Source organism: Pristiophorus japonicus, chromosome 3 (assembly GCF_044704955.1).
Source record: "Pristiophorus japonicus isolate sPriJap1 chromosome 3, sPriJap1.hap1, whole genome shotgun sequence".
NCBI lineage: Eukaryota > Metazoa > Chordata > Chondrichthyes > Pristiophoridae > Pristiophorus > Pristiophorus japonicus.
The window spans coordinates 200,451,853-200,478,199 of record NC_091979.1 but is presented as its reverse complement, the minus strand read 5'-3'; the positions used below and the strand labels follow the sequence as shown (position 1 = coordinate 200,478,199).

The 26,347-nt window shown below is 41.7% G+C and overlaps 2 protein-coding genes across 2 annotated transcripts in view; one reads left to right on the top strand and one right to left on the bottom strand.

Moving 5' to 3' along the window:
- Positions 1-3,942: 3,942 nt before the first annotated feature.
- Positions 3,943-18,169, bottom strand: eef1b2 (eukaryotic translation elongation factor 1 beta 2). The gene is made up of 7 exons (XM_070876203.1): positions 17,971-18,169; positions 17,515-17,637; positions 12,485-12,608; positions 11,716-11,782; positions 6,894-7,019; positions 5,757-5,824; positions 3,943-4,071 (listed from the first exon to the last, which is right to left on the bottom strand). Exons 1-7 carry the CDS (start codon positions 18,048-18,050, stop codon positions 3,985-3,987), a joined length of 675 nt encoding a protein of 224 aa, XP_070732304.1. The 5' UTR covers positions 18,051-18,169; the 3' UTR covers positions 3,943-3,984.
- Positions 18,170-18,598: 429 nt separating this feature from the next.
- Positions 18,599-26,347, top strand: part of ndufs1 (NADH:ubiquinone oxidoreductase core subunit S1) — a 67,070-nt gene continuing 59,321 nt past the window's right edge. Inside the window, exons 1-3 of the mRNA XM_070876202.1 lie at positions 18,599-18,679; positions 20,653-20,743; positions 24,120-24,211. Of these exons, the coding sequence (XP_070732303.1) occupies positions 20,662-20,743; positions 24,120-24,211 (174 nt within the window). The 5' untranslated portion in view covers positions 18,599-18,679; positions 20,653-20,661. The remainder of the gene's footprint in view (positions 18,680-20,652; positions 20,744-24,119; positions 24,212-26,347) is intronic.

Sequence of the window (26,347 nt, the reverse complement as noted above, 5' to 3'; positions counted from 1 at the left end):
CTAAACTCATGGGAGCAGTTTCAGATCAACTGAATCATCACTACCTCGACCGCTTCCAGGATTTATTGGACTAATTTGGCCAACATAAACAATAATTTCAGTGAACTTAGTTCTTTGCAGAGTAATAACTCAACATTTTCATTGTGCACAAAAAGTATTGAGCTTTTCTGAAAAGCTGTTTGGCAGCTACTTGGTGCAAGATTGTTCCAGACATTGAAATATCAGTCGCTGAAGTTAAAGATGCGATTCTGGAGAAATTCTTAAGCTTTGTACAAAATTCAGAAAATATTTTCCCAAAAGAAAAATAAACTTGCATTTATATAGTGCCTTTCACGACCTCGTGACGCCCCTTTTTAAGTAGTCCCTGCTGGAATATAGGAAACCAATTTGCAAACAGCAAGGTCCCACAAACAGCATGTAATAATGACCAGATAATCGAATGATTTTGGTTGAAGAATAAACATTGGCCAGGACATTGGGGAAGAACTCCTTTGCTCTTTGAAATAGTGCTAAGTGATCAGTTATAGCCACCCAAGGAAAGGACTGAACCTGTTCAACATCTCATATCAAAAAAATGGCACCTGCGACAGTGCAGCACTCCCTCAATACTGTACTGGGAGTGTCAGCCTAGTTTTTGCACTCAAGTCTCCGGAACAGAATTTGAACCCACAACCATTTAACATTGAGGCGAGACAAACCACAACCAAGGCTGACACCTGAAAGAGGCAAATGAATTGCAGGATTTTATATGGGTTTGAAGCCAATTTTCAGGACTTTGTAGCAAAGGGCCAATATTGTCACAAGTCTAAAAGAATTTGATAGTGCTGGTGAAACTGAAAATTGTACCTCGAGTTCAGGCTCATAATTCAAAGAGCTCTGCAAATTGTCCAAAACACTTAAAATACTTGACCACTGCCTCAATGTACACACGGTGTTTTTTCTTCACTTGCATCAAAAACATGTATGGAAGTCAGCAGTGCATAAATTGATGTGGTTGACCTCCCAAAATCATGGGGCCTACCAGGTCGGTACAGAGTGTGTACGGACCCTGGAAGGCATTGCAAAAGCAGAGAGCATGCAATGAAAACCAGCTTTTCCGAATCTGTCAAGCTCTTGGCAGCCAGGACATTTGCATGGGCAAGATTGCGGTATTTACCCACATTTTTCCCAGCAAATGTCCTGAAAACTCTTGTGCCTGATAAAAGCAGGCGCATAGCCTACTTTTACAGGTGTTGAGTTTTGAAACACTTGAAAAATAAATAAAATTATAAAAATTGTTTAAAAACCCTGCCCACTACATTAAATTTATTTTAAAGCACAACTTAAAAAACTTTAAAAATCAGGAACTTGTTTAAGTATATAAATAACGAATTTAATGTTAAATATGTAGTGTATTTATTAATGCGTTCAAGGGAGGTGGGGGGGCGAGAGGGTTCTCATTCATAATAATGGGAACTCCAGTTTACTGAATTCCTGTTATGGGAACATACTTTACCCTATTGGCTGCCCAGAGCCATGTGACTGCAGCTCCAGCCCTGCTTACGTCCTGACATGCACGTAGTCAGTGGAGGACTCAGGACCAGGAAGTCACATGGGTGCAGCAGCTTCAGGTTTTTTTTTAAAACCTGATCGCCCATGGGAAGCAGCCAACCAGGATTTCTGGGCCCATATTGCACAAACTTAACAGGCTTATCCTGCTCACAAACAGCAAGTCATCAAATACTCTTATTGGTCAAGTTAATTTAGTGGTACTGTGCTTTTTATGTTAATTTCTGTCTTCAGCAATAAGCTAGCCTAGAAAATAAAATTTCTTGTTCTATACAAAAATACTTTCAGAAAGCAGGGTTACAAATCTCCAAATATGTGCATGAGTGGAAAATGAGCAACATTTGGGAACCTCTGGTCAAGAGTATAGGAGAATGCAACATATTCTGACAGTTAAACTAGCTAGCTTTTTAATGGTCCAATTATGTGACTTATTTTCCTAAAAGTAAAGACTCATGCTGGTGAGTAGTTCCAGAGCTGATGGGTAGCCCTCAAGCATCTTAGCCATTCCTCATTTCCATACCAAGTCCAGGAACATTGAAGTAGATTGTACTATTCCCAACAACTGCCCCAGCCAAAAGAATGCTACGTGCACCATTCCAACACCAACCAATATTTCACTACAATTCCATAAAACAAATAGCAGGATGGTAATGTTGGCAAATCTACTTGGCCCCACCCAGATGCATTATCTTTGGATTCATCTGCACTTAACATAATTAGGACCAGGAGTAGGCCATACAGCCCTTCAAACCTGGGGCAGAGGATTCCAAAGATTCACAAGCCTGAGTGAAGAAATTCCTCATCAGTCTTAAGTGGCCAACCCCTTATCCTGAGACTATGCCCCCTAGTTATACTCTCCAACTAGGGAAAGCAACCTCAGCATCTATCCCATCAAACCCCTCAGAATCTTGTGCGTCAGATTGCCTCATTCTTCTAAACTCGAGTATAGGCCCAATTTACTCAGTGGGACAATTCTCATCCCAGGAATCAATCTAGTGAACCTGCGTTGCACCACCTAAGGCAAGGACATCTTTCCTCGGATAAGGAGGCAAAACTGCACACTTGCCCCAAACTAAATTATCCCATATACCAGAAAAATTTGGGTTAATGGAACACACTGTACCAAGAGCAGAAGCAACCACACGTTTGCAAGTGAAACCAGTTCTGTCATATTCGACTTCAGTACTGCATCAGCTTGACCCACAGCACCACTTTACCAGAATAGTCAAACCCCGGGTTCCCTCTCGGATGCAACATTAAATCAAGGTGGACGTAAAATACTTCACAGCACTATGCGAATAGCTACCCCACAGCACTATGCGAATAGCAGGAAGCTCATTGTGCTGGCCGATATGTATTCCTCAAATCAACACCCAACAGTTTGGCTGGTCAATTATCTCACTTGCTGTGGGATTTTGCTCTGTATATTGTAGCAGCTGCTTTAATCTAAACCACTCCGTTGACTTCAGCTCAATTAATTACATTTGAAGTCTAAAGTGCAATGGAATATCCCAAGGATATTAAAAAGCATGATATAAATGCAAGTTCTGAAAAGTTCCCACTTCAAATCAGTGCCGTATTTCGCTAATGGTTTACCATTACATTTAATTTTAATACAAAAATGTTGGGGAAACCCCCTTCATTCCAAAGATTTCATCTACAGCTGATTGCCTGATGCCAATTTCATCATTGATTTAAAGCTAATAAAATGTGATATAATTCTGAAGAGGGATCAGAGTTGCAATAAAAAATCTTCAATTCCTGATGTAGAAAAGTATCTATTCCAGACCAGATCAGTCTGTTGTAGTAACAGCACAGAATTAGTTTACATCCATACAAAACTTTGCCTTTCATACCAATAAGCAGTTCAAATTTTCAACCCAACAGTTTAGACCATTTTGGTTTACTGGCAGAGACTATTTCTAGCTTTAAAAAGAATCTCCACATCAGAGATTGCCCTGAACATCTTGTGCATCATGAATGAGAGAACAGACACACTGAACTTGATCAAAGTCTCCAAATGAAATTAACAGCTGCTGTTTATTGTACAGTTGAAACCACACTATAGGAATAAAATTGCAGTGTCAAAATTGTGCTGCAGTTTGAGGTTCGACAGGAAGGAAAACACTCAATTCCATCTCTTTTCACAAACCATGTAAATAACCAATTCTGGAAACGGTCACACCTTCATGCACCTTGTGCAGTATGAATGGAGACCCCAACATGATGTGCAACTTTACAACAACATTTTTGCTACAAATGTAAAGTCCAGAGGACCCAATCAGTGCAAAAAAAACTCCACAGCAGACTTCTTTGATCTCCTGATCAGCTTCCTTGGTCATCTGGAGTTCAGTCCCACAAAACCCACCTCAAGAAGACAATGACCAGATCAAGTTCTGCACATCAAATTTTATTAAGTGTTCATTAGTTGCTGTTTTACACTTTGTTGAAGGCTGCCACATCAACAGACTGCACGTAATCTTCAAATGCAGTGATAGCTTCTTCCAGCAAATCTGTTCCCACCTGAAAAGAAATATTCAATTAGAATATTCTAAGATGTAAACTGCAATGAGAGTTCACAATGTCCAGGTTTGGGATTCAGAGCACAAGCAATAACAAATATTTGTGTAAGCAATAGGAAAATTAGATTATCCACTGATGAGAATTGTGGTAAACAGCTAATTCTTCACAATGAATTCAAACAGGAAATATTATTTAACATCTTAACCAATTTGTTGACCCTTCCCCCTCCCATTGATTTTCATTCTAGACAACAATCGAAGTGTCATTTGGAATCCAGTTTCATACTTGTGCACCACTATCATACTAGAAAATACAACAGGCAAGTGATCCTATCTACCAATTTGTAGGCAAGAAATTCAGAAAGTCCAACTCAATAAGGAGCAGCAACTCATGGATAATTGTAGGCACCACAATGTATCTTCAAAAAGAAGATAAATGAACCTTTTTTTAAAAAACAAAAAATCTATTTTGAAACATGTACCCACTCCCAATTCTGCACCTCCAATTTCTTCCCCAGACCTTAAGGACACTGGGAAATCACAAACAATTCTGGCATTGATTTGTAATTAGCACATTACACAGGTATGACAATATGGAGGCTACAGCCATCAGATTCAGCTTCCCAGACTTGATGGGAATGTTACCATTTACACACCACCACATACATATCCAACTCATCTTGATGGCTTAAGTCTTGCTTTGAGTAAACGTATGCACTAGAACCACCAAAACAGGTGTTTTCATTTTGGAGCATATTGCTTCATAGAGCACTACATCCATGTTATAAACAGGTTCCTGATGACAAGCACGTGCAATCTCAGCAGTTGGAACAGCACTATGGAATCTGATCCAAGCCATACACCAATTTCAGCATCCACATCTGACACAGCCCCAAATATACTGCCTTACTGGACAGAACATAAGGAAAACTGAAAAAAGGCTTTAAGGGAAAAGAAAAATAAATTACACATGCAATACTTGAGAAAGGTGCCTCAAGCACTGAAATTTAACATCGACTTGGAGGTTGCCTACATAACATTTTATTCAAGCCTACCCAATTCAGCAGCAAATCAGAAATACCTGTAACTGCCATCTCCAAAAATCACATTGAAAGGAAAACACGGTCACTTAATTCTCCCAATTGCCTTGAAGCTTCCGAGGAACAGCCCAAAACTGAATTTACAGAAGCATTTCATTCTTAAATAGGCCACCTTCACTCATACATGATTCGGGTTCAATATTCCAAAAGAGCAGTTGACAAAATGTCTTTTTGAACCACTAAATGCTTGAAAATCCAGAAAGCCAGTAATGCCAAGGGAAATTGGGAAAACAGGTTTTAAGAATGCCCATAAAGACCTCTGGAAGACTTGGCTACTCAAAGAAATAATGGGCACTTCGATGAATGACAAACTGATCAGATGCCTAATATTTTCTGCAATATCAGTTTAGCACTCCAAGTGTTTTCTCAATTGCCAACAATCCATTAGCAAAATGCAGTAAAGCAAGCTTTAAAAAAATTGCATACATGCACACAATATTTTTAGTACAGACTTACAAGTATTAGCAGTAGCCAAGAGTTTTAGTAATGAAACTACGTCTACTTCAGGTAAAGAAACTAGTAGCACTCAGTTGAAATTATCAGGAGAAATGCGTTCACTAACCAGTGACTGAAACCACATTCTTACCTTGTTATCTTCAACCACACACTGAATCTGTAGCTTCCTGATGCCATAGCCCACTGGAACTAGCTTGGCTGTAATGAAACAGACAAGCTGAAGAAAAAGATATTCAAAACAAAAACCCTCCCATATCAGATTTAACCCAACTGACAGCAGAGAAGCCAACTCTCAAAGGCAATGGTTTTACCACAAATGCATGAAAATTAGCCCTTTCCTGTCAGTTTATTTTGTAATCTGGAAGTAAAATCAATCCCACCTCCAGCTATGAAAACCAAGGCAACAATGAGATGTAGAAAATCTGAGCAATCTAGAAGAAAACAAAGCCTGCCTTCCTGCATGTTCATGGATTGTCTATCAACTACATTTCCATATGCAACTATTTCTCGTCAGAAACTGCAGTTCAGGAATTTAAACAAATGACAGCCCTCAGCATAAATACTGAAAGGCAGCCAGCTTTCCAGCTTGTGTACAGCTTTGTTACTTGTCCATCAAGAAACTGTACATGAGGCTGGAAGAATTCAGTTGTCCTGAATCATGCATCTATTTCCAGGATATTTCACCATAATTTACAAGTTCCATCCTATTTATATTGTAATGAAAGACATGAACTAAGCCCATTATAATACATGGATATGGAATATTAAAATCCAACCTAAAGACTTGGTTTGAAAGAAATCGTATTAATCTACATGCAGCTAGAATCACCCATGTGAAAATCCACCAAAATGGATAGAAATGTCAATGAAATTTTGCTAGGAACTAATTGCACATTATCCAAGCATAGTCAATGTCTCTGCTTTAAACTGTAGGATAATCAAGGAGACCTGGCAATGGAAGGGTGCAAACCTTGTGGACAGCTTCAACTTGCAATCAGAAGGGGACTTTATGATGTGCAGGAACTGACAACACCTATAATGCAGGTCAAACAACCAGCTGGAAGCCAAATATAGAAATACTTGGATTTGCCAAAACTGGCAGCCTAAAAGACCCACTAAAAATGGATCTTGCCAAAAGCTGGCCCAACAAGTCCCAAGCTTCACGAATCTGCCAACATTAGTGCAGGTCTCACATAATACAATAGCAACACAAGAGACTGTGTCTATTTGCAATGTTGCTGTGAAGTGCAAATCAAATTATACTCACAGGAACCCCAAACTAAGCCATCCATTAACACTGAACGTACACATTCTTCCAGTTTGGACATGTCAGTTTCATCATCCCATGGTTTCACATCCAGCAAAATAGATGATTTAGCAATGAGTGCTGGCTCTAAAAGCAAATATCACAAATTAAATGTGGTAATTAATTGCAAGGACTCACTTCCAAGTACATACACAAGTACAGTTATGCATAGAATTTACTGGACAGAATTAGGCCATTTGACCCAAATAGTCTAGGCCAGTCTTTATGCTCCACACAAGCCTCCACCCACCCTACTTCATCTAACCCTATATACCCTTCTATTCCTTTCTATGCCATGTACTGATCTAGTTTCCTTTTAAAAGGCATCTTATGCAATTCACTTCAACTACTCCATGCAGTTACTTCAAAATCTGAATCCCAGATATATTTACATTTGAGAATCAAAACTGCCATTTAAAAATAAAAACTGCCATTTAAAATGCTTTAAATTAATAGAAGTGCAAATTGAATTTGAATAGTCTAGGCATACAAAGTAGTCACACATATTGCAAAAACAAATACACTATTTACATAGTAAGACATAATTTAATTTACATTTCCAATATCTACAAACTCGAACAATACTGTTTTTAAAAACTCTCCCAATTTTGCCCAGCACATTAAAACAGATTGGTTTTGTCAGATTAGATGAATTCACATCATTGATTCAGTCGAAAGATGGTGAATTGGAATCATCATTAAAACCAAGCTCCAAGTTTTTCATTGTACAGCTATCAGAGTATAAATCCACTTAACGGTGCAAGTTACTGGGCATCTTCAGTATAGCAATAACTTAAAAATTAAGCCAAAATGCTTCTTTAAACGTTAAAAATCACACTTCTGGCACCAACACTTCACCTGCGCTTAAACTCTCAAAACATCTGCATGGACAAAATCAACACCCTAATTGTACCATTGGATGTTTTCAGTTCAAATAGACAATAGCATTTCACATGCCCAAAATGCTTTACTGAAATACTAGTGGGGAAATACCTAGCGTGGCTGCAAGAAGGTTTTGCAGTCACTGTAATCTTTGACCATTGTGCTAAACAGTCAGTTGCAACGGAGTTGAAACTCAGTTAACAAAAGGGAAAAGTCGAACTTAGAGCAGCGTTTCCTTCAGCATTAACAATTCTGCTTTAGTATTAACCCTCCGTGGCATGCTCAGTAACCAGTACTTGAATTAAACTGGCGAGTAGTCAATGGGCCCTGGAGTGGCAGACTATCACAGGAAGCTCAGATTCCTCCCACTCTGCAGACCAATGGACTCATTCATTCTGCTTAGCTGTGCTATTTTAACTATTTAACTCTTGTATTACCCCACACACTTGGGTGTCCAAGTCTTGGCTGCTGCCAACCCACACAGCTATCTGAACTTGAGGGTTTTGCTCTATGGGAGTGTATCTATGTGGATTTCTGAGCAAAGGATCTGAAGAACAAGACATATATTGTGATAATCATATCTGCCACAGTATTAGCACAATGCTGGTAATTTATACATTTAACACCAGCAGTGAGGCATGATGCAAGACCCCATACTACAACCAGTTAGGGAGCCTTTTCAAAGTAGTCATCTTTTAGTTTATAAAAATTAAGCATTCTTGAGTATAGCGAATAAAGCAGATGAGCTAAGAGCACAGGTAGACACTTGGGAGTATGACATTATAGCCATTACAGAAACATAGCTGAAAGAGGGGCAGGTTTGGCAGATCAATATTCCTGGCTACAGGACTTTTAGACAAGAGAGGGGGGGGTAAAAAATGTAGGGAGGGGGGGTTGCAGTACTGATTAAAGAAAATATTACAGCGGCGAGGAGGGATATGTTATGTTAGAGGGATCATCAAATGAGGCCATATGGGTCGAATTGAAAAATTAAAAAAAGGGCAATCACACTGCTGGCCATGTATTATAGACTCCCAAACAAACAGTGGGAGGGAGATAGAGGACCAAATATGTAGCCAAATTGCTGTGAAGTCCAAAAACCATAGGGAAGTAATAGTAGGGGTTTTTAACTATCCAAATATTGATTGGGGTAAATAGTGTGAAGGGATAGAGGATGCATAATTCTTGAAATGCATTCAAGAGAACTTTTTTTTAAGTCAGTATGTAGCAAGCCCAACATGAGAGGGGGAGGTCTTGGATTTAGTTTTGGGGAATGAAGCTGGACAGGTTGAAGGGGTATTATAGTAGGAGAGCACTTGGGTGCCAGTAACCATAATTCCGTCATGTTATAGATAAGGACAAGAAGTGGCCTGCAATAAAAGTTCTGAATTGGGGAAAAGCTAATTTTGCTAAGTTAAGGAGTGATTTGGCCATGGTGGACTGGAAACAGCTACTTGTTGGTAAATCAGTGTCGGAACAGTGGGAGGCATTTAAATGAGGAAATCCGGAAGGCTCAAGCCAAAACATATGCCCTTAAAAGAAAAAGGTTGAGAAAAATAATTCGAGCCCCCTGGATGTCTAGGGATTTACAGGGGAGGATTAAGAAAAAAGCGACGCTTATGTCATATATCAACAGCTAAATACTATAGAATCTTTAGAGGAATATAGAAAGTTACAAGGCAAAATTAAAAAGGATATTAGGAATGCTAAGTGAGCATGAGAAATTCTTGGCCAGTAAAATTAAGGAAAACCCCAAGATGTTCTATAAATATATGAAGAGGGTAACTAAAGAAAGGGTAGGGCTATTAGAGACCATGAGGGTATTCTTTGTGTGGAGGCAGATGTTGGGAGAGTTCTTAAATTCTTTGCAACTGTTTTCACAAAAGAAAGGAGCAATGCAAATACTGCAATCGAGGAAGAGTGTGATATTCTGGATGAAATAAATGTGTGAGGGGAAGTATTAAGGGGTTTAGCAGTTTTGAAAATAGCCAAGTCCCCAGGCGCAGATGAAATGCATCCCAGGCTGTTAAGTGAAGTAAGATGAAATAGCAGGGGCCCTGACCGTCAATTTCCAGTCCTCTTTGGATCTAGGCATGGTGCTGGAGGATTGGAGGACTGCTAATGTAGTATCTTTGTTTAAGAAGGGAGAAAGAGATAGGCCAAGTAATTACAGGCCTGTCAGCCTAACCTCCGATGGTGGGAAAATTATTGGGGAAAAAACCTGAAAGACAGGATAAATTTACATTTGGAAAGACCAGGATTAATTAGGGACAGTCAGCACAGATTTGTTAAGGGAAGATGATGTCTGACTAACTTGATTGAATTTTTTGAAGAGGTAACCATGAGGGTCGATGAGGGTAGTGCATACGATGTAGTATATATGTACTTTAGCAAAACTTTTGATAAGATCCCACATGGTAGACTGGTCATGAAGGTTAAAGCCCATAGGATACAGGGCAAAGTGTCAAGTTGGATCCAAAATCAGCTTGGAGGAAGGAAACAAAGGGTAATGGTTGATGGATGTTTGTGTGACTGGAAGAATGTTTCCAGTGGGGTTCCACAGGGCTCAGTACTGGGACTCTTGCTTTTTGTGGTATATATCAACGATTTAGATTTGAATATAGGGAGTATGATTAAGGTGGTTGCGGACGACACTAAAATTGGCTGTGTGGCTGATAATGGAGAAAACTCATGGGCTGCAGGAGGATATCAATCTACTGGTCAAGCGGGCAGAGCAGTGGCAAATGGAATTTAATTCAGAGAAGTATGAGGTGATGCACTTTGAGGGGGCCAATAAGGAAAGGGTATACACATTAAGCAGTAGGCCACTTAATAGTATAGATGAACAAAGAGACCTTGGAGTGCTTGTCCACAAATCCCTGAAAGTAGCAGGCCAAGTTGATAAGGTGGTTAAGAAGGCATACGGAATGCTTGCCTTTATTGGCCGAGGCACAGAATACAAGAGCAGGGAGGTTATGCTTAAATTGTATAATACATTGGTTAGGCCACAGCTGGAGTATTGCGTGCAGTTCTGGTCACTGTATTATAGGAAGGACATGATTGCACTAGAGGGTGCAAAGGAGTTTTACTAGGATGCTGCCTGGAATGGAGAATTTTAGTTATGAGGACAGATTGGATAGGCTGGGTTTGTTCTCATTGGAACAGAGGTTGAGAGGAGACTTCATTGAGATGTACAAAATATTGAGGGGCCTGGAAATAGTAGATATGGGTCTATTTCCATTGTTGGAGGTGTCTGTTATGAGGGGGCATTGTTTTAAGGTTGTTAGTGGAAGGTTTAGAGAGGATTTGAGGGGGGCTTCTTTACATAGAAGGTTGTGGGGATCTGGAATTTGCTGCCTGGAGGAGTGGTGAATACAGAAACCCTCACCACTTTTTAAAGAGTTGGTTGGATGAGCACTTAAAAGTGCAGCAACCTGCAGGGTTACGGACCTAGAGCTGGTAATTGGGATTAGACTGAATGACCTTTTGTTGGACGGAGCAGAAATAACGGCAAGTATTGCAGGAAATAGAATACAGCCGGGGTGAACTCCTGGACTAGTTTCGATCGCCTAGATGGGTCGGAGAGGAATTTTCCCAGATTTTTTCTCCCTAAATTGGCCTGGGTTTTTAATCTGGTTTTTGCCTCTCCCAGTAGATCATGGCTCCGGTTGGGGTGGAGTGTAGAATGTTTTAGTCTAACAGGTGTTGCAGTTGCAGCGAGGTGGATTGGTTGGGCTGGGTGCTCTTTGCTTTTCTGTCATTGTTCATAGGTATAGGGCTGCTGACCAAGGGCCATGTGGCTCTGTCGGCCGGCACGAACACGATGGGCCGGAATGGCCGCCTCCTGCACTGTAAATTTCTATGTTGACTCCAGACCATGTTATACTAAATTATTACATACTCTTGGATTTTTTAGCTTCATATTGAGCTAGACGTTCTTCCTTGATCCTCTGAGCCTCTGCACTTTCCTGTAAGAGATAGATATAAATAGTCAATGATATTCATAATGGAACTTCAACATACAAGGAAATTTGACTGGTTTTGTCAGATAGTTTACAGTATAATCATGAATTCAGCCGAAAGATGGTGAATTAGAATCATCATGAAAACCAGTCTCAGATACTAGGAAATCACAAACAAGCCAAAATTAATTTGGCAGGATGAACATGACAACCTATTTAAGGGATTATGATTTGTCTCTTCACCCCAGACATATTTTCAAGCCTCTGCCAATTCTAATGATCAGCCAGCCTTCACTATCCTGAGAGATCAGACACAAACCTGGATCTTCTACATGTACTCAATAGCTTCAATTTTGTAAGTGAACCTACAAATTCTAAGTAAAATTTTGCGACAACAGTTTTGGAATTGCCAGTTGGAGATACTTAGTTTCACATCATACTGTTACTCAGAGAGATTAATACATTTTAATAGTAGAGTTTGAGGTTTACGGTTTGAAGTATAATAAAGGTGTGAATCCATCCAATGCTACACTCTGACCAATGTATTAACTTAAGAGCACTGGCATTTAAAAATATTAAGATAGGGTATCTAAAATATTCACACTACTTCATATAACAAAAGTATGGGTAACATTTTCAGGCTTGGAGGGATGCTGTCACATGATAGCACAGGTCCAGCTCTGGTAAATCTGTTGGCACAGAACCCACCTCATCATCATCAGATCCAAATAGATCAATGTCATCGTCATCGTCTGCCACTGCTTTTGTTGGTGTTGTATCTGCTACGTTTTGTGGCCCATATTTACCAAGAGGCTGCTTAACACCTGGAAGGCTGTCAGAGGTTAAAGGTCAGAATTGCAATCAAGAATTAGGCAGACACCAGAATTGGGGCTAAAACATTCTGGTTTGGATTTACACCATAATCTAAATCGCCAGTAATTCAGCTTTTGCAATCTCACCACATCCAGTTCCAATGTTTCCCAAAATTAATGCAAGACGACATCTAACTCCGTCGCCAAATCTACAAAATTGATAAAATTATTTGCGATAGAAAATCTCAGCCCCCTCCCCCCACAAATCACCATCTAATTTTCCTTCACGATCAACAGTTCAGCTCAATTTTTTCCTACATTATAACAGTGACCACACATCAAAGGTACTTTATTCATTGTAAAGTGTTTTGGGTGTCCTGAGTTTGTGGAAGGTGTTGTATACTGGCAAGTCTTTCTTTATGGGATAAGTGATTTGCAGCAGGGCAGCAAAAGACTTTTAAAAGGGCAATAAGTTAGAATTGTCTCGAGAATATTTTTGGAAATTTACTTTAATATAGATCCCAAGGCAAAAAGGTTGCTGCCACTTTAATAGTGCACATTTCTAGTGTATTGCAAGCAACCCACAAATTAAATAGCTAGTACAGAGAGACTTTGGACTAACAGTAGGCCCTCCACTTTCAATGGAAAGGCATTTGGAAAGAAATAGTATGTTGAAGTCACAGCTATAAAAGTGGAGTACATGTCCATGGTTTTGCAATGCCGAGCTCAGACCAGAGTACTGGGTCTTTTTGATAACTGGGGCCACTGATTTGCAGTGATGAATAACTTTTGTTCTTAAGGGATTCTAGTAATATTTAACAGCCTTTTCAGAACCAAATTCCTTCCATATTGCTGTGAAAACTGCATAAAGTTGGCTTTGGTCATATGCCAGAAGGGATGAGTGCACATTGAAGGTTTAGAGTACAGCAAGCATGCTCTACAATTAGAGGGCACAAACAGCTGTATTTGACCAAAAACATTTTATTTATATAGCACCTTTGTAAAACATCACAAGGTGCTTCACAGGTGTGTTATCAAATAAAGTTTGACATCAAGCCATATTAGGAGTCATTAGGACAGGTGACCAAAAACTTGGGTCTCAGAAGGTTTTAAAGGAGTGTTTTAAAAAGGAGGAGGCACTCAGAATAGTTCAGGGGGGAAATTCCAGAGATTAGGGCCCAGGCAGCCAAAGGCCAGAATTGGAGGAGGGCAGAGATCCCTGAGTGTTGAAGGGCTGGAGGAGGTTACGGTGATGGGGCTGGACAAGGCAGTCAAGGGATTTGAAAACAAGGATGAGAATTTTAAGACCGCAGCATTGCCAGACTGGTAGCTAATATAGATCAGCGAGCACAGGGGTGATGAGTGAGCAGGACTTGGTGCAAGCAGTTTTCTAAGAAATAAAATCAGAAAACGCTGGAAATACTCAGATGATCAGGCAGCATCTGTGGAGAGAGGAACAGTTAACGTTTCAAGTCGATGACCTTTCATTAGAACTGGAAGTAGTTAGAGATGTAAGATTTTAAGCAAGTGTAGGGAATGGGGGGAGGGGAGGAAAGCACAAAATGGAAAGTGTGTGACAGGGTGGAAGGCAGGAGTGATGAAATGAAAAAAGGTAAGATTATACAAAGCAAAAGGAAATGGGATAAGTAAAGAAACAAAAGATGAGTCCAGAAGAGGTGTAAATGGGAATGGCAGAATGAGCTTTATAGGAGTTCAAGTTTATAGGAGACCTGCCAGGAGAGCATTGAAATAATCAAGCCTATATGTAACAACAGTATGGATGAGTGTTTCAGCAGTAGAGGAGCCGAGGCAGGAACATACAGGCAATGTTATGGAGATGGCAGTAGAGTCATGGTGACAGAGCAGATGTGGTTGGAAGCTCATCTCACGGTTAAATTGGACGGCATGGTTGTGAATGGTCTGGTTTGCAAGATTTTATCAAGTTACAACTAATTGGAAGTCAGGAGTTATCATCTACATTATCTATTCACACTAGTGAGATGACCAATAAAAAGGAAATCAACATCAGCCTGAATGAACAGTTCCAAAGTTCTATGAAACTTCTCTTACAATCTTAAAATGTGTTCAGTTTTTTATTCTATCGAAATCTAATCCATCTCAAAGCAGCACAGGTGGGTTGTCCTCCTTTTAGATCAACTGAAGTGACATCCTCAACAGAGAGCCCGGGTCACACATTGTCCGTTAAAGTCAAGTAACATTCAAGTTTGTGCAGGGTAGGAGTGCAGTCTTGAAATAAATCTCTAATATGCATTCTCTAAACAGTGCTTCCCACCAACTATGAAACTTGGCTGGACAACTAATAAGAGTTAAAGAATCAAGGCCATACAAAGTACACTGTTAACTCAGACTAGGGTCCTGAACGTAAAGAAAGCAAACTTCGATGGTATAGATATGAATTGGCTAGGATGGATTGGCGAATGATTCTTAAAGGGTTGACGGTGGATAGGCAATGGCAGGCATTTAAAGATCACAGGGATGAACTTCAACAATTGTACATCCCTTTCTGGCGTAAAAATAAAACATGGAAGGTGGCTCAACCGTGGCGAACAAGGGAAATTACGGATAAATCCAAGGAAGAGGCATATAAATTGACCAGAAAAAGCAGCAAACCTGAGGATTGGGAGAAATTTAGAATTCAGCAGAGGAGGACAAAGGGTTTAATTAGGAGGGGGGAAATAGAGTATGAGTGCAAGCTTGCAGGGAACATAAAAACTGACTGCAAAAGCTTCTATAGATATGTGAAAAGAAAAAGATTAGTGAAGACAAATGTAGGTTTCTTGCAGTCAGAATCAGGTGAATTTATAATGGGGAACAAGGAAATGGCAGACCAATTGAACAAATACTTTGGTTCTATCTTCACTAAGGAAAACACAAATAACCTTCCGGAAATACTAGGGGACCGAGGGTCTAGCGAGAAGGAGGAACTGAAGGAAATCCTTATTAGTCAGGAAATTGTGTTAGGGAAATTGATGGGATTGAAGGCCGATAAATCCCCAGGGCCTGATAGTCTGCATCCCAGAGTACTTAAGAAAGTGACTCTAGAAATAGTGGATGGATTGGTGGTCATTTTCCAACATTCTGTAGACTCTGGATCAGTTCCTATGGATTGGAGGGTAGCTAATGTAACAACACTTTTTAAAAAAGGAGGGAGAGAAAAATAACAGGGCATTATAGACCAGTTAACCTGACATCAGTAGTGGGGAAAATGTTGGAATAAAGTATGTAATAGCAGCGCATTTGGAAAGTAATGACAGGATCAGTCCAAGTCAGCATGGATTTATGAAAGTGAAATCATGCTTGACAAATCTTCTAGAATTTTTTGAAAATGTAACTACTAGAGTGGACAAGGGAGAACCAGTGGATGTGGTGTATTTGGACTTTAAAAAGGCTTTTGACAAGGTCCCACACAAGAGATTAGTGTGCAAAATTAAAGCACATGGTTTTGGGGGTAATGTATTGACATGGAGAGAGAACTGATTGGAAGACAGGAAGCAAAGAGTAGGAATAAACAGGTTCTTTTCAGAATGGCAGGCAGTGACTAGTGGGGTACAACAAGGTCCAGTGCTGGGACCCCAGCTATTTACAATATACATTAATGATTTGGACAAAGGAATCTCTAAGTTTGCAGATGACACCAAGCTGGGTGGCAGTGTGCGCTGTCAGGAGGATGCAGGATGACTTGGACAGGTTTAGGTGAGTGAGCAAATGCATGGCAGATGCAGTATAATGTAGATAAATGTGAGGTTATCCTTGGTGGCAAAAATAGAAAGGCAGATTATCTGAATGGTGACAGATTAGGAAAAGGAGGGGTGCAATAGTACATCAGTCATTAAAAGTTGGCATGCAGGTACAGCAGGCAGTGAAGACAGAAAATGGCATGTTGGCCTTCATAGTGAGAGGAATTGAGTACAGGAGCAGGGAGGTCTTACTGCAGTTATGCAGGGCCTTGGTGAGGCCACACCTTGAATATTGTGTAGTTTTGGTCTCCTAATCTGAGGAAGGACATTCTTGCTATTTGAGGGAGTGCAGCGAAGGTTCACCAGACTGATTCCCAGGATGGCAGGACTGACATATGAAGAAAGACTGGATCAACTAGGCTTATATTCACTGGAATTTAAAAGAATGAGGGGATCTCATAGAAACACAAAATTCTGATGGGATTGGACATGTTCAATGCAGGAAGAATGCTCCTGATGTTGGGGAAGTCCAGAACCAGGGGTCACAGTTGAAGGATAAGGGGTAAGCCATTTAGAACCGAAATGAGGAGAAACTTCTTCACTCAGAGAATTGCAAACCTGTGGAATTCTCTACCACAAAGTTGTTGAGGCCAATTCATTGGATATTTTCAAAATGGAGTTAGATGTGGCCCTTACGGCTAAAGGGATCAAGGGGTATGGAGAGAAAGCAGGAATGGGATACTGAAGTTGCATGATCATATTGAATAGTGGTGCAGGCTCAAAGGGCTGAATGGCCTACTCTTGCACCTCTTTTCTATGTTTCTATGTCCCATGATGAACCTGAAGCACTCAGCTTTTAATAACTCCCATTCCAGAATTTAACCAAATAATCTAGGCTTGAACCAGTGAGGGAATAATAAATTGTTTCAGGTGATATCCGTTGGATGAACTGTTAAACTGACCACACCGACCTCTTTGTATGAATGATAAATATCCTTAGGCTATTTGAACAACAGCATTCTCCTGGGTAATATACCTCAATATTCAAAATAGTCATCTATAGCTTTGCAGTCTTCATAATAAACTCACCGTCAAAATGCCTATAATAGTCACTATTTGAAGGTTATTCACTAGTATGAGAAGTACTTCAAGTCACAATAAAGTACCATATAAAATTAACCTTTCTTGTATCCGCAAATATGTACAGTTCACATCAAGTACATCATACCTAGACTTTGTGCTTTCATAGGACCGGATGTGATTGTACCACCGAAGTGCATGGAAGAAGGCAGCCGAAGGTGGAGTACCAAGAGCTTCAAACACAGCGATGTCAGCTTGTGATGGAACATACCTTTAATCAAATAAAAGCAATTAAAAAAAAAGACAAAGGCAATTATCAACCATATAAAAGTTTGTTCCCTGATAGGAAAGACAGGAGGGCAGAAGATGGGATCGGGACCGGGGGAGCCAGAGTGGGGGAGGGGAGGAGAGCCCGGGGGCCGGGGGGGAAAAGAGGAGGGGAGAGAGTTGGGGCGGCGTTGAAGAGAGAACGCATATCAAGACGGAAAATAACGCTATCCGCTTTAATGAGTTTCTCGCCGCCCTATGCCTCGGCCTCTGCCTTTCGCTCACTCGGCCAAGGCCCCGCAGACACCACCCGGCCCCCTCGTCCCACCTTACCCACCCCTCGATGTAGCTCCTGTCCGCCAGGAAGTCGTTGAGCAGCTTCAGGCCGGAGGCGGATTTCAAGTCCCCGAACCCCATGGCGGTGGATGGATTGATTGATTGATTGATTGATTGGGGATGGCGGCGGGTTTGCGAGCGAGCGCAACCTTGAGACTCCACAGCAACTACACGCGCGGCAGCCGTTAAAAGAGACCGGAAATTTCGCGTGCCGCCTTTATATGGCACGCCGGAAATGGCCCGGTTGACCCCGCCATCGACCGAGGCCCTCGCGTGGCGCTCCAATAAAATAAAACTCCACTTAAAAATAAAGATCAGTACACGCTTTTTAATAATGCGATTCTTTAAACAGCGAGCTCTGATAAATTGAACATTAAAGTAGATCGGTCCGGGTTCGGAAACTCACGAAAATTACCGAAGCCGCATACGGGTTTTTCCGAACATAACGATTTTATGTTGAACCGTTTTGATGTGTTTATTTGATGGTTTTAAAGATAATTGCTAGTATTTACGACGAGAGGGAGGAAAATAAGTTCGAAACGTGTAACGTTCATGATTTGCGTCGTTCCAGAAAGAGCCGGAAATTGCCGAACCGTTATCGGAAGGAGCCGAGCCGCCATCAAGCCATGTCGCTGTTCTGGTTGAGAAGGCCAACTAGCGTCCAGGTAACGAGAGCATCCCTGGGAACCGCTTCTTATTGCTTTCGACCGGTAATTGGCGTTTCTGCGGGGCGAATTGCAGACTTTTGATACAACGTGCCGTGTACCGTGAGAAGTGCGAAGGGTTGCGCTCGGGCTTGTGGGCTTTGCCCTTGACGGGAGTCCCTGTCGGTATCCCGGGTGAGAGCCGGGAGACTTCATTACCTGGCGGTCTCGACAGCCATGTTAGCGCTGACCAATAAGCCTGTGTGGTGTGTGTGTATGTTATTTATTAATTGATCTAGTTTGATGAGGTGAGCTGTTTTAATGTAGCTCACTCTGCAAAGTAAACACAGTCTCCTCTCCCCCCGCTCTTTAAATTGGGTTCTGATCTGTCTCGCTGTTATTTTTCATAACATTCCCTCATTGTTGACCGCTCTTGTTTTTATTGTGCAGAAGCTAAGTTGTGTAGACTGTGAATAGATGCTGTCATACTCCATTCTATACTGATAACTTCATAAAACGTAAAGTTTGAATCATTGTTTAAATATCTAACCTGTAGCTGCTCAAAAATCAGTTTGTGCAGACTTGTGCGTTTGGTGTGCAAAATCAAAGCGCATGGTATTGGGGTTACTGTATTGACGTGGATAGAGAACTGGTTGGTAGACAGGAAGCAGAGAGCCGGGATAAATGGGTCCTTTTCAGAATGGCAGGCAGTGACTAGTGGGGTGCCGCAGGGCTCAGTGCTGGGACCCCAGCTATTTACAATATACATCAATGATTTAGATGAAGGAATTGAATGTAATATCTCCAAGTTTGCAGATAACACTAAGCTGGGTGGTGGTGTGAGCTGTGAGGAGGATGCTAAGAGGCTGCAGGGTGACTTGGATAGGTTAGGTGAGTGGACAAATGCATGGTAGATGCAGTATAATGTGAATAAATGTGAGGTTATCCACTTTGGTGGCAAAAACAGGAAGACAGAATATTATCTGAATGGTGACAGATTAGGAAAAGGGGAGGTGCAACGAGACCTGGTGTCATGGTACATCGGTCACTGAAAGTTGGCATGCAGGTACAGCAGGCGTTGAAGAAGGCAAATGGCATGTTGGCCTTCATAGCTCGAGGATTTGAGTATAGGAGCAGGGAGGTCTTACTGCAGTTGTACAGAGCCTTGGTGAGGCCTCACCCGGAATATTGTGATCAGTTTTGGTCTCCTAATCTGAGGAAGAACGTTCTTTCTTTTTAAGGAAGTACAGCGAAGGTTCACCAGACTGATTCCTGGGATGGCAGGACTGACATATGAGGAGAGACTGGATCAAAATGGGCTTGTATCCACTGGAGTTTAGAAGAATGGGAGGGGATCTCATAGAAACATATAAAATTCTGATGGGATTAGACAGGTTAGAGGCAGGAAGAATGTTCCCGTTGCTGGAGAGTTCCAGAACCAGGGGCCACAGTTTAAGAATAAAGGGTAAGCCATTTAGGATTGTGATGAGGAGAAACTTCTTCATTCAAAGATGTTAACCTGTGGAATTCCCTTCCGCAGAGAGTTGTTGAGGCCAGTTCGTTAGATATATTCAAAAGGGAGTTAGATATGGCCCTTACAGCCAAGGGGATCAAGGGGTATGGAGAGAAGGCAGGACAGGGGTACTGAGGTTGAATGATCAGCAATGATCTTATTGAATGGCGGTGTAGGCTGGAAGGGCCGAATGGCCTGCTCCTGCACCTTATTTCTATATTTCTATTATGTGCTCAGGCCTCTGGAATGGGGCTTGAACCCACCACCTTCTGAGGTGAGAGTGCTACCACTGAACCAAGTCTGACACCTAAATATAAATCAAATGAGGCTAATGCTGAGTCGCCCCGGTATCATTATCAAGAAAACAAATTTGCATATGTCCCCTTGCAAGGAGGCATAGCTATTGGAATTCTTTAAGCATAAAGTCTAATTTAAACCAAACAAAGAGAAACTTATTGTGTGTGTCTATCCCTTTGGTGCCCACCAGTCACTTGATTCTAACTGAACCCTTTTGCTTTTCATTCAGGTCACCATCATGCTGCGATTGCCTCTGATGCGCAGGACGCTAACGGGCGTTTCACAGTCTGCCAAAGATATCCTGGCAGCAAAGAACAATGGTAGGAAAAGTAGTAGGGACGAGATGTTACCCCATTGTCAGCCGTTTCACTGTACTACTATCAGCATTGTGTGTGAGCTTACTAAGGTTTCTAGCCGTGTCTTCAGCTGCCAAGGCCCCAAGCTCTGGAATTCCCTCCCTAAACTACTTCACCTCTTCCCCCTCTCCTCCTGTTAATTGTCCCTACAATGTTGGAAGAGCATTACCTTGCATCAGATACATGACCTTGGGCTGATTTCTAGGGCAGTGTAGGACCGTACTATTCCTGGGAGTTGAGGCTGTTCTACTTTTGCCCTGCTGACACCCCACACCTTTATGAACATAACATTTTAAGCAGTAATTTGATGGGAAGCATTCTTGGAGCCTCAGCTGAGGAATATTTTTTTCAATTTGTTTTATTATTTATCTCTGTGGGGGGAGGAGAGTTATTAAATATTACAATTCTTGAAGTTAATTCTGTAATATAAGCCAAAAGGCTGAGGTGGTTCTCTCACGACTTCTAATGTTGTATAGATCATTCTTTTTTTAAAGTAATTTGGTGCTCATCAGTTGGTAGCACTCCATTCCCTAAATCTGAAAGTCATGGGTTCAAGCTCTATTTCATTACTTGAGAAAATAATCTAGGATGACACATCAATGCTGCATCATCCTTAAGATGAGTCCTTGGCACAGAAATTGCGGGTGGAGGCCTCCAACTGCAAAAAAAAAAGAAAATACCTGGTGGTCCTGGAGGAACGATCACTTCCGCTCCGAGGCCTAGATGCGCAGCCCAGTCCAGAGGCCCACGCATTCCAGGAGCGTAAGCGCATCCTGGGATCGTGTGGGTCGGACCACCAATCGAAATGACGTATTTTCTCATTGATAATAATGGTAGCTCCTTTTCCATGGAGATCCCATCACTAAGAATGGGAATACACGCAAAAACAAAGAAAACACAATACTTTTTTTTTTTAAAAACACCTCAACTATTTAAAATTCTAGAAATTGAATTAAATGTTTTAGAAAAAAAAATATATATATTTTAATATGCTTTATTAGTGTCAAAAATAAACTACTTAATGGACAGGTTTTTAATATAAAAATCTGTCATAAAATTAATTTTTTCTATCTTTTAAAACTCTTACACTGGTAAAAGCAGGCCTTGTGCTGGGCAGGAGTTGGGCAAGTAGCCCAAATCTTCACCCGTGGAGGCCCTTTACTTTCGCATTCGTACGATCTGTCAAAATTTCTTTTTTGGTAATGGGATGGATAGTGCATGCCTAAATTTGTGGGGCATTTTTGGGAGTGTGCCGTACGCACCCAGAAAGGCTGCATTTTAGGGCCCCTTAAACCTAGGCCCCATCTGCCTGTTACTTTGTTTAAAGATCCCTTGGCACTATTTGAAGAGGAGCAGAGACTTTCCCGGTGTCCTGGCCAATATTCCATCCTCATCTCATCGCTGATTGTGGGATCTTGACATGTAAAATGGCTGCTGTGTAACAACAGTGACTGCACTTGAAAGTAATTCATTTTTGAAATGTTTGAGAGGGATATGATATGGCATTATATACATGCAAGTGCTTTCTAACTTTAATCTAAAACAATTTCAAAAAATTATTCTCTCTCTCTTAGGCAGTCCCCCAGAGTCGATGATGACTTGCTTCCACATTAAAATGGGTTCGAAGGTGACTGATGAGACCAGTGCGGGATCTACAGTCTCTGTCACAGATGGGGCAGATAGTGGTTGGAGGGACGGGTGGGTGGAGTGCTTGATGTGTCATATGCTTCTCCCCGGTTTGTACTTGGCCTTCGCAAAGATCCCGGGAAGTGTTTGACGCCTTTTCGGATGCTTGACCTCCACTTTAAGCAGTTTTGGGCCAGGGATTCCCAAGAGTCTGTGGGGATGTTACATTTTTTCATGGAGGCTTTGAGGATGTCCTTGACGCATTTCCTGGGCTCGCCTGCCGTGACATAGCTCGAAGTAGAGTGCTAGTCTCGGGAGTCTACTATTGGACAAATGGACAATGTGGCTTGTCCATCGGAGCTGATCGAGCGTGGTCAATGCTTCGATGCTAGGGATGTTGGCCTGAGAGAGCGCTCACGTTGGTGCGCCTATCCTGCCAATTAATTTGCAGGATTTTGCGGAGGCAACGTTGGTGGTACTTCTCCAGTGCTTTGAGGTGCCTCTACTGTACATAGTCCATGTCTGTGAAGCATATTGGAGGACAAGTATTACTACTGTTCTGTAGAAAATGAACTTGGTGCCAGGTTTCAGGCCCAAATTTTCCCCAGCACTGGCCGTCGTTTCTTCGGTTATACCATGGCCCCGTCTGCCCCCTCGGGTGGATGTAAAAGATCCCACGGCACTATTTCAAAGATGAGATGGGGAGTTCTCTCTAGTGTTCTGGCCAATATTTATCCCTTAACCAACGTCAGTAAAACAGATTTATCTGGTGATTATCACGTTGCTGTTGGTGGGAAATTCTGCATCTCCTACATTACAACAGTGACCAGTTTCATTGGCTGTAAGCGCTTTGGGACGTCCTCCGGTCATGGAAGGTGCTATAATCATAGAATAGTGCAGCACAAAAGGGGGCCAATTAGCTCATCTTACCTGTGTCTGCTTTTTGAAAGAGCTATCTAATTAGTCCCACTCCTCTGCTCATTTTCCCATATCCCTGACATTTTTTACCATATAAATGTAAGTGCTTTCTTTTTTTACATTTTATCCAACTTACCCTCTCCCCCCCCCCCCCGCAGAACAAGTCACTTGGTGGCAGTTTCCTTGTCTGGCAAACGCAGCTCAAGTGACAGAAACCAAATGCATTGTTCACTTATGTGTCAGCTGTGGCTTGCCTCTGAGTCAGAAGGTTGTGGGTTCAAGTCCCACTCTAGGGACTTGAGCGCAAAAAAATCTAGGCTGACACTCCAGTGCAATACTGAGGGAGCGCTGCACTGTTGGAGATGCTGTCTTTCGGATGAGACGTTAAACCGAGGTCCCGTCTGTTTTTTGAAGTAAAAGTAAAAGATCCCATGACATTTCGAAGAAGAGCAGGGCAGTTATCCCCGGTGTCCTGGCCAATATTTATCCCTCAATCAACATAACAAAAAAACATTATCTGGTCATTACCACATTGCTGTTTGTGGGTGCTTGCTGTGCACAAATTTGCTGCCGCATTTCCTACATTACGATAGTGACTACGTTCCAAAAAGTACTTAATTGGTTGTAAAGCGCTTTGAGACGTCGATGGTCGTGAAAGGCGCTATATAAATCCAAGTTTTTCAAGTCTTTCTTTACGTACTGCAGTTCAAAAATGACACTTTTCAATGCATGTCTTTGTAGTGATTCCCTGCCGGTATCACAAAACTGCTCGTTGCTCTCGTCTTGTGTTTTTCAGTTCGTACTACTGCTACAGCAGCTAGCAATCTGGTTGAGGTGTTTATTGATGGCAAGCCAGTAATGGTGGAGCCTGGAACCACTATCCTACAGGTACAGTAGCTGACTGTGTGTCCATATATTCAAGCACTGTGGATTTAGACTTGGGTCATGCTGAAAAGGGTTAAGAGGAGATTTCTAGTGATTTATTTTGGCAGGAGAGGAAACCGAGAGACAAATAAAACTACTGGGAGTGGTTGACACTTTTGGTACTAAGCGCATTGCTAATGTTTGTTGCCATTAGATCCTGTGTCCCTGGAGTTTCCAAGTCATAAATAGGACCTAGTTGCCTGGGCTTTGTGAGCTGGATTGATAGGGGAAAGGGCATTCTGAGCTCCACAGGCCTAATTTTGGATACCCTGGCTGCTCAGTGGTCACAATTATTTAAATGGTAAATGGGGTCGCGAGCCACATATCCTAGTTTAATAATTAGAGCCAGGTCTTTCAGGAGTGAAGTTAGGAAAAACTTCTACACTCAAAGGGTGGTAGAAGTTTGGAACTCTCTTCCACAAACGGCAATTGATGCTAGAATCATAGAATAGTTACAGTACAGAAGAAGGCCATTCAGCCCATTGAGCGCATGCTGGCTTTGCAAGAGCACCTCAGCTAGCCCCACTCCCCCACTCTTTCCCTGCAGCCCTGCAAAAAACATTATTTCAGGTACTTCTCCAACTCCCTTTTGAAAGCAGTGATTGAGTCTGCCTCCACCACTCTTTCAGGCAGTTCATTCCAGATCCTAACCATTTGCTGTGTAAAAAAAGTTTTTTCTTATGTCACCTTTGGTCCTTTTGCCAATCACCTTAAATCTGTGTCCTCTGGTGCTAGAACCTTCTCCCAATTGGAACAGTTCTATCGATCTACTATGTCCAGACCCCTCATGATTTTGCTAGGTCAATTGTTAATTTTAAATGAGATAGATTGTTGTTAACCAAAGGTATTAAGGGATATGGGGCAAAGGTCACAGGACAGCAATGATCTCACTGAATGGTGGAACAGGCTCGAGGGGCTAAATGGCCTACTGTTGCTATGTTCCTATATTCAAATTACGAGTGCATTTTCACTATTCAGAAAGGGTTGCCAGAAAGTAAACAATTTAGTTCATGGTGACGTGAGTTTTGAATGAAATTTTACCGGATTTAATTTCTTATTTTACATATTGCAAACAACTCCGTGTTTATTAAGTGGCTGATAAGGGTGTCAAAGTCAGTACCCTCAGATATGACCAACCTCAAGGCAGTGTGCTGCCCATATGGAAAATATAAGAACTTTGTCCACAAAGACTTGATTTTAAATAGGTATAGGGGATAGTAAAATGAATGAGAGAGTTTCAGACAAATAATTAGTGCAGCAAAAAATAAATGAGCTAACGACAGACCAGGAAACTGACATGATGGTGTGAATGGGCCATTAGCCTCGGACATAAAATTGGAAATATTTTCCGATAGTTCAGTGGCGTACGGGTTTTTTGTCCTTTTCGGCCTCTTGACTGGAGATGGTGATTCATGGGCAGTCCTCAAGTACTTCAACCTAAGTGGCCGTTCCTCTACTGTGGGCAGACTGAGCTTTGCCTCTGAGTGAGAAGGTTGTGGGTTCAAGGCCCACTCCAGGGCATTGAGCACAAAATCTGGGCTGACGCTCCAGGCAGTACGAAGGGAGTGCTACGCTGTCAACGGTGCCACCTTTTGGATGAGACGGTAAACAGAGGCCTCGTCTGCCTTCTCAGGGGGGACGTAAAAGATCCCATGGCACTATTTCGAAGAAGAGCTGTGGAGTTCTCCCGGCCAATATTTATCCCTCAACCAACCTTACTAACACAGATGATCTGGTCATTATCACATTGCTGTTTGAACGACCTTGCTGTATGCCAATTGGTTGCCACGTTTCCTACATTACAAAAGTGACTACACTTGAAAACTACTTCATTGGCTGTAAAGCACTTGGGATATCCTGAGGTTGTGAAAGGTGCTATATAAATGCAAGTTATTTTGTTTATTTTCTTTAATTGCCGGATTGCTTCACCATTGCGGGGGATGAGGTAAGGGGGCAGGGCAGAAGCGAGATCACAGTTCAGCCTGTTTTCTTTGACCTTAATCAACATCCACATGCATACAAGTACTTCCCTGCAGGAGTCACCTGGATGATAGTCAGATGTAATATCCCACAGACAATTGTAGTGCCCCAGTTGACACG

Coding starts and splice junctions, on each gene's coding strand:
- eef1b2 (XM_070876203.1), bottom strand. CDS start 18,050: ATGGGGTTCGGGGACTTGAAATCCGCCTCCGGCCTGAAGCTGCTCAAC. Junction 12,609..17,514: donor TATGAAAGCACAAAGTCTAG/GTATGATGTACT, acceptor AACCTCTGACAG/CCTTCCAGGTGTTAAGCAGC. Junction 11,783..12,484: donor TTGGATCTGATGATGATGAG/GTGGGTTCTGTG, acceptor TATCTCTTACAG/GAAAGTGCAGAGGCTCAGAG.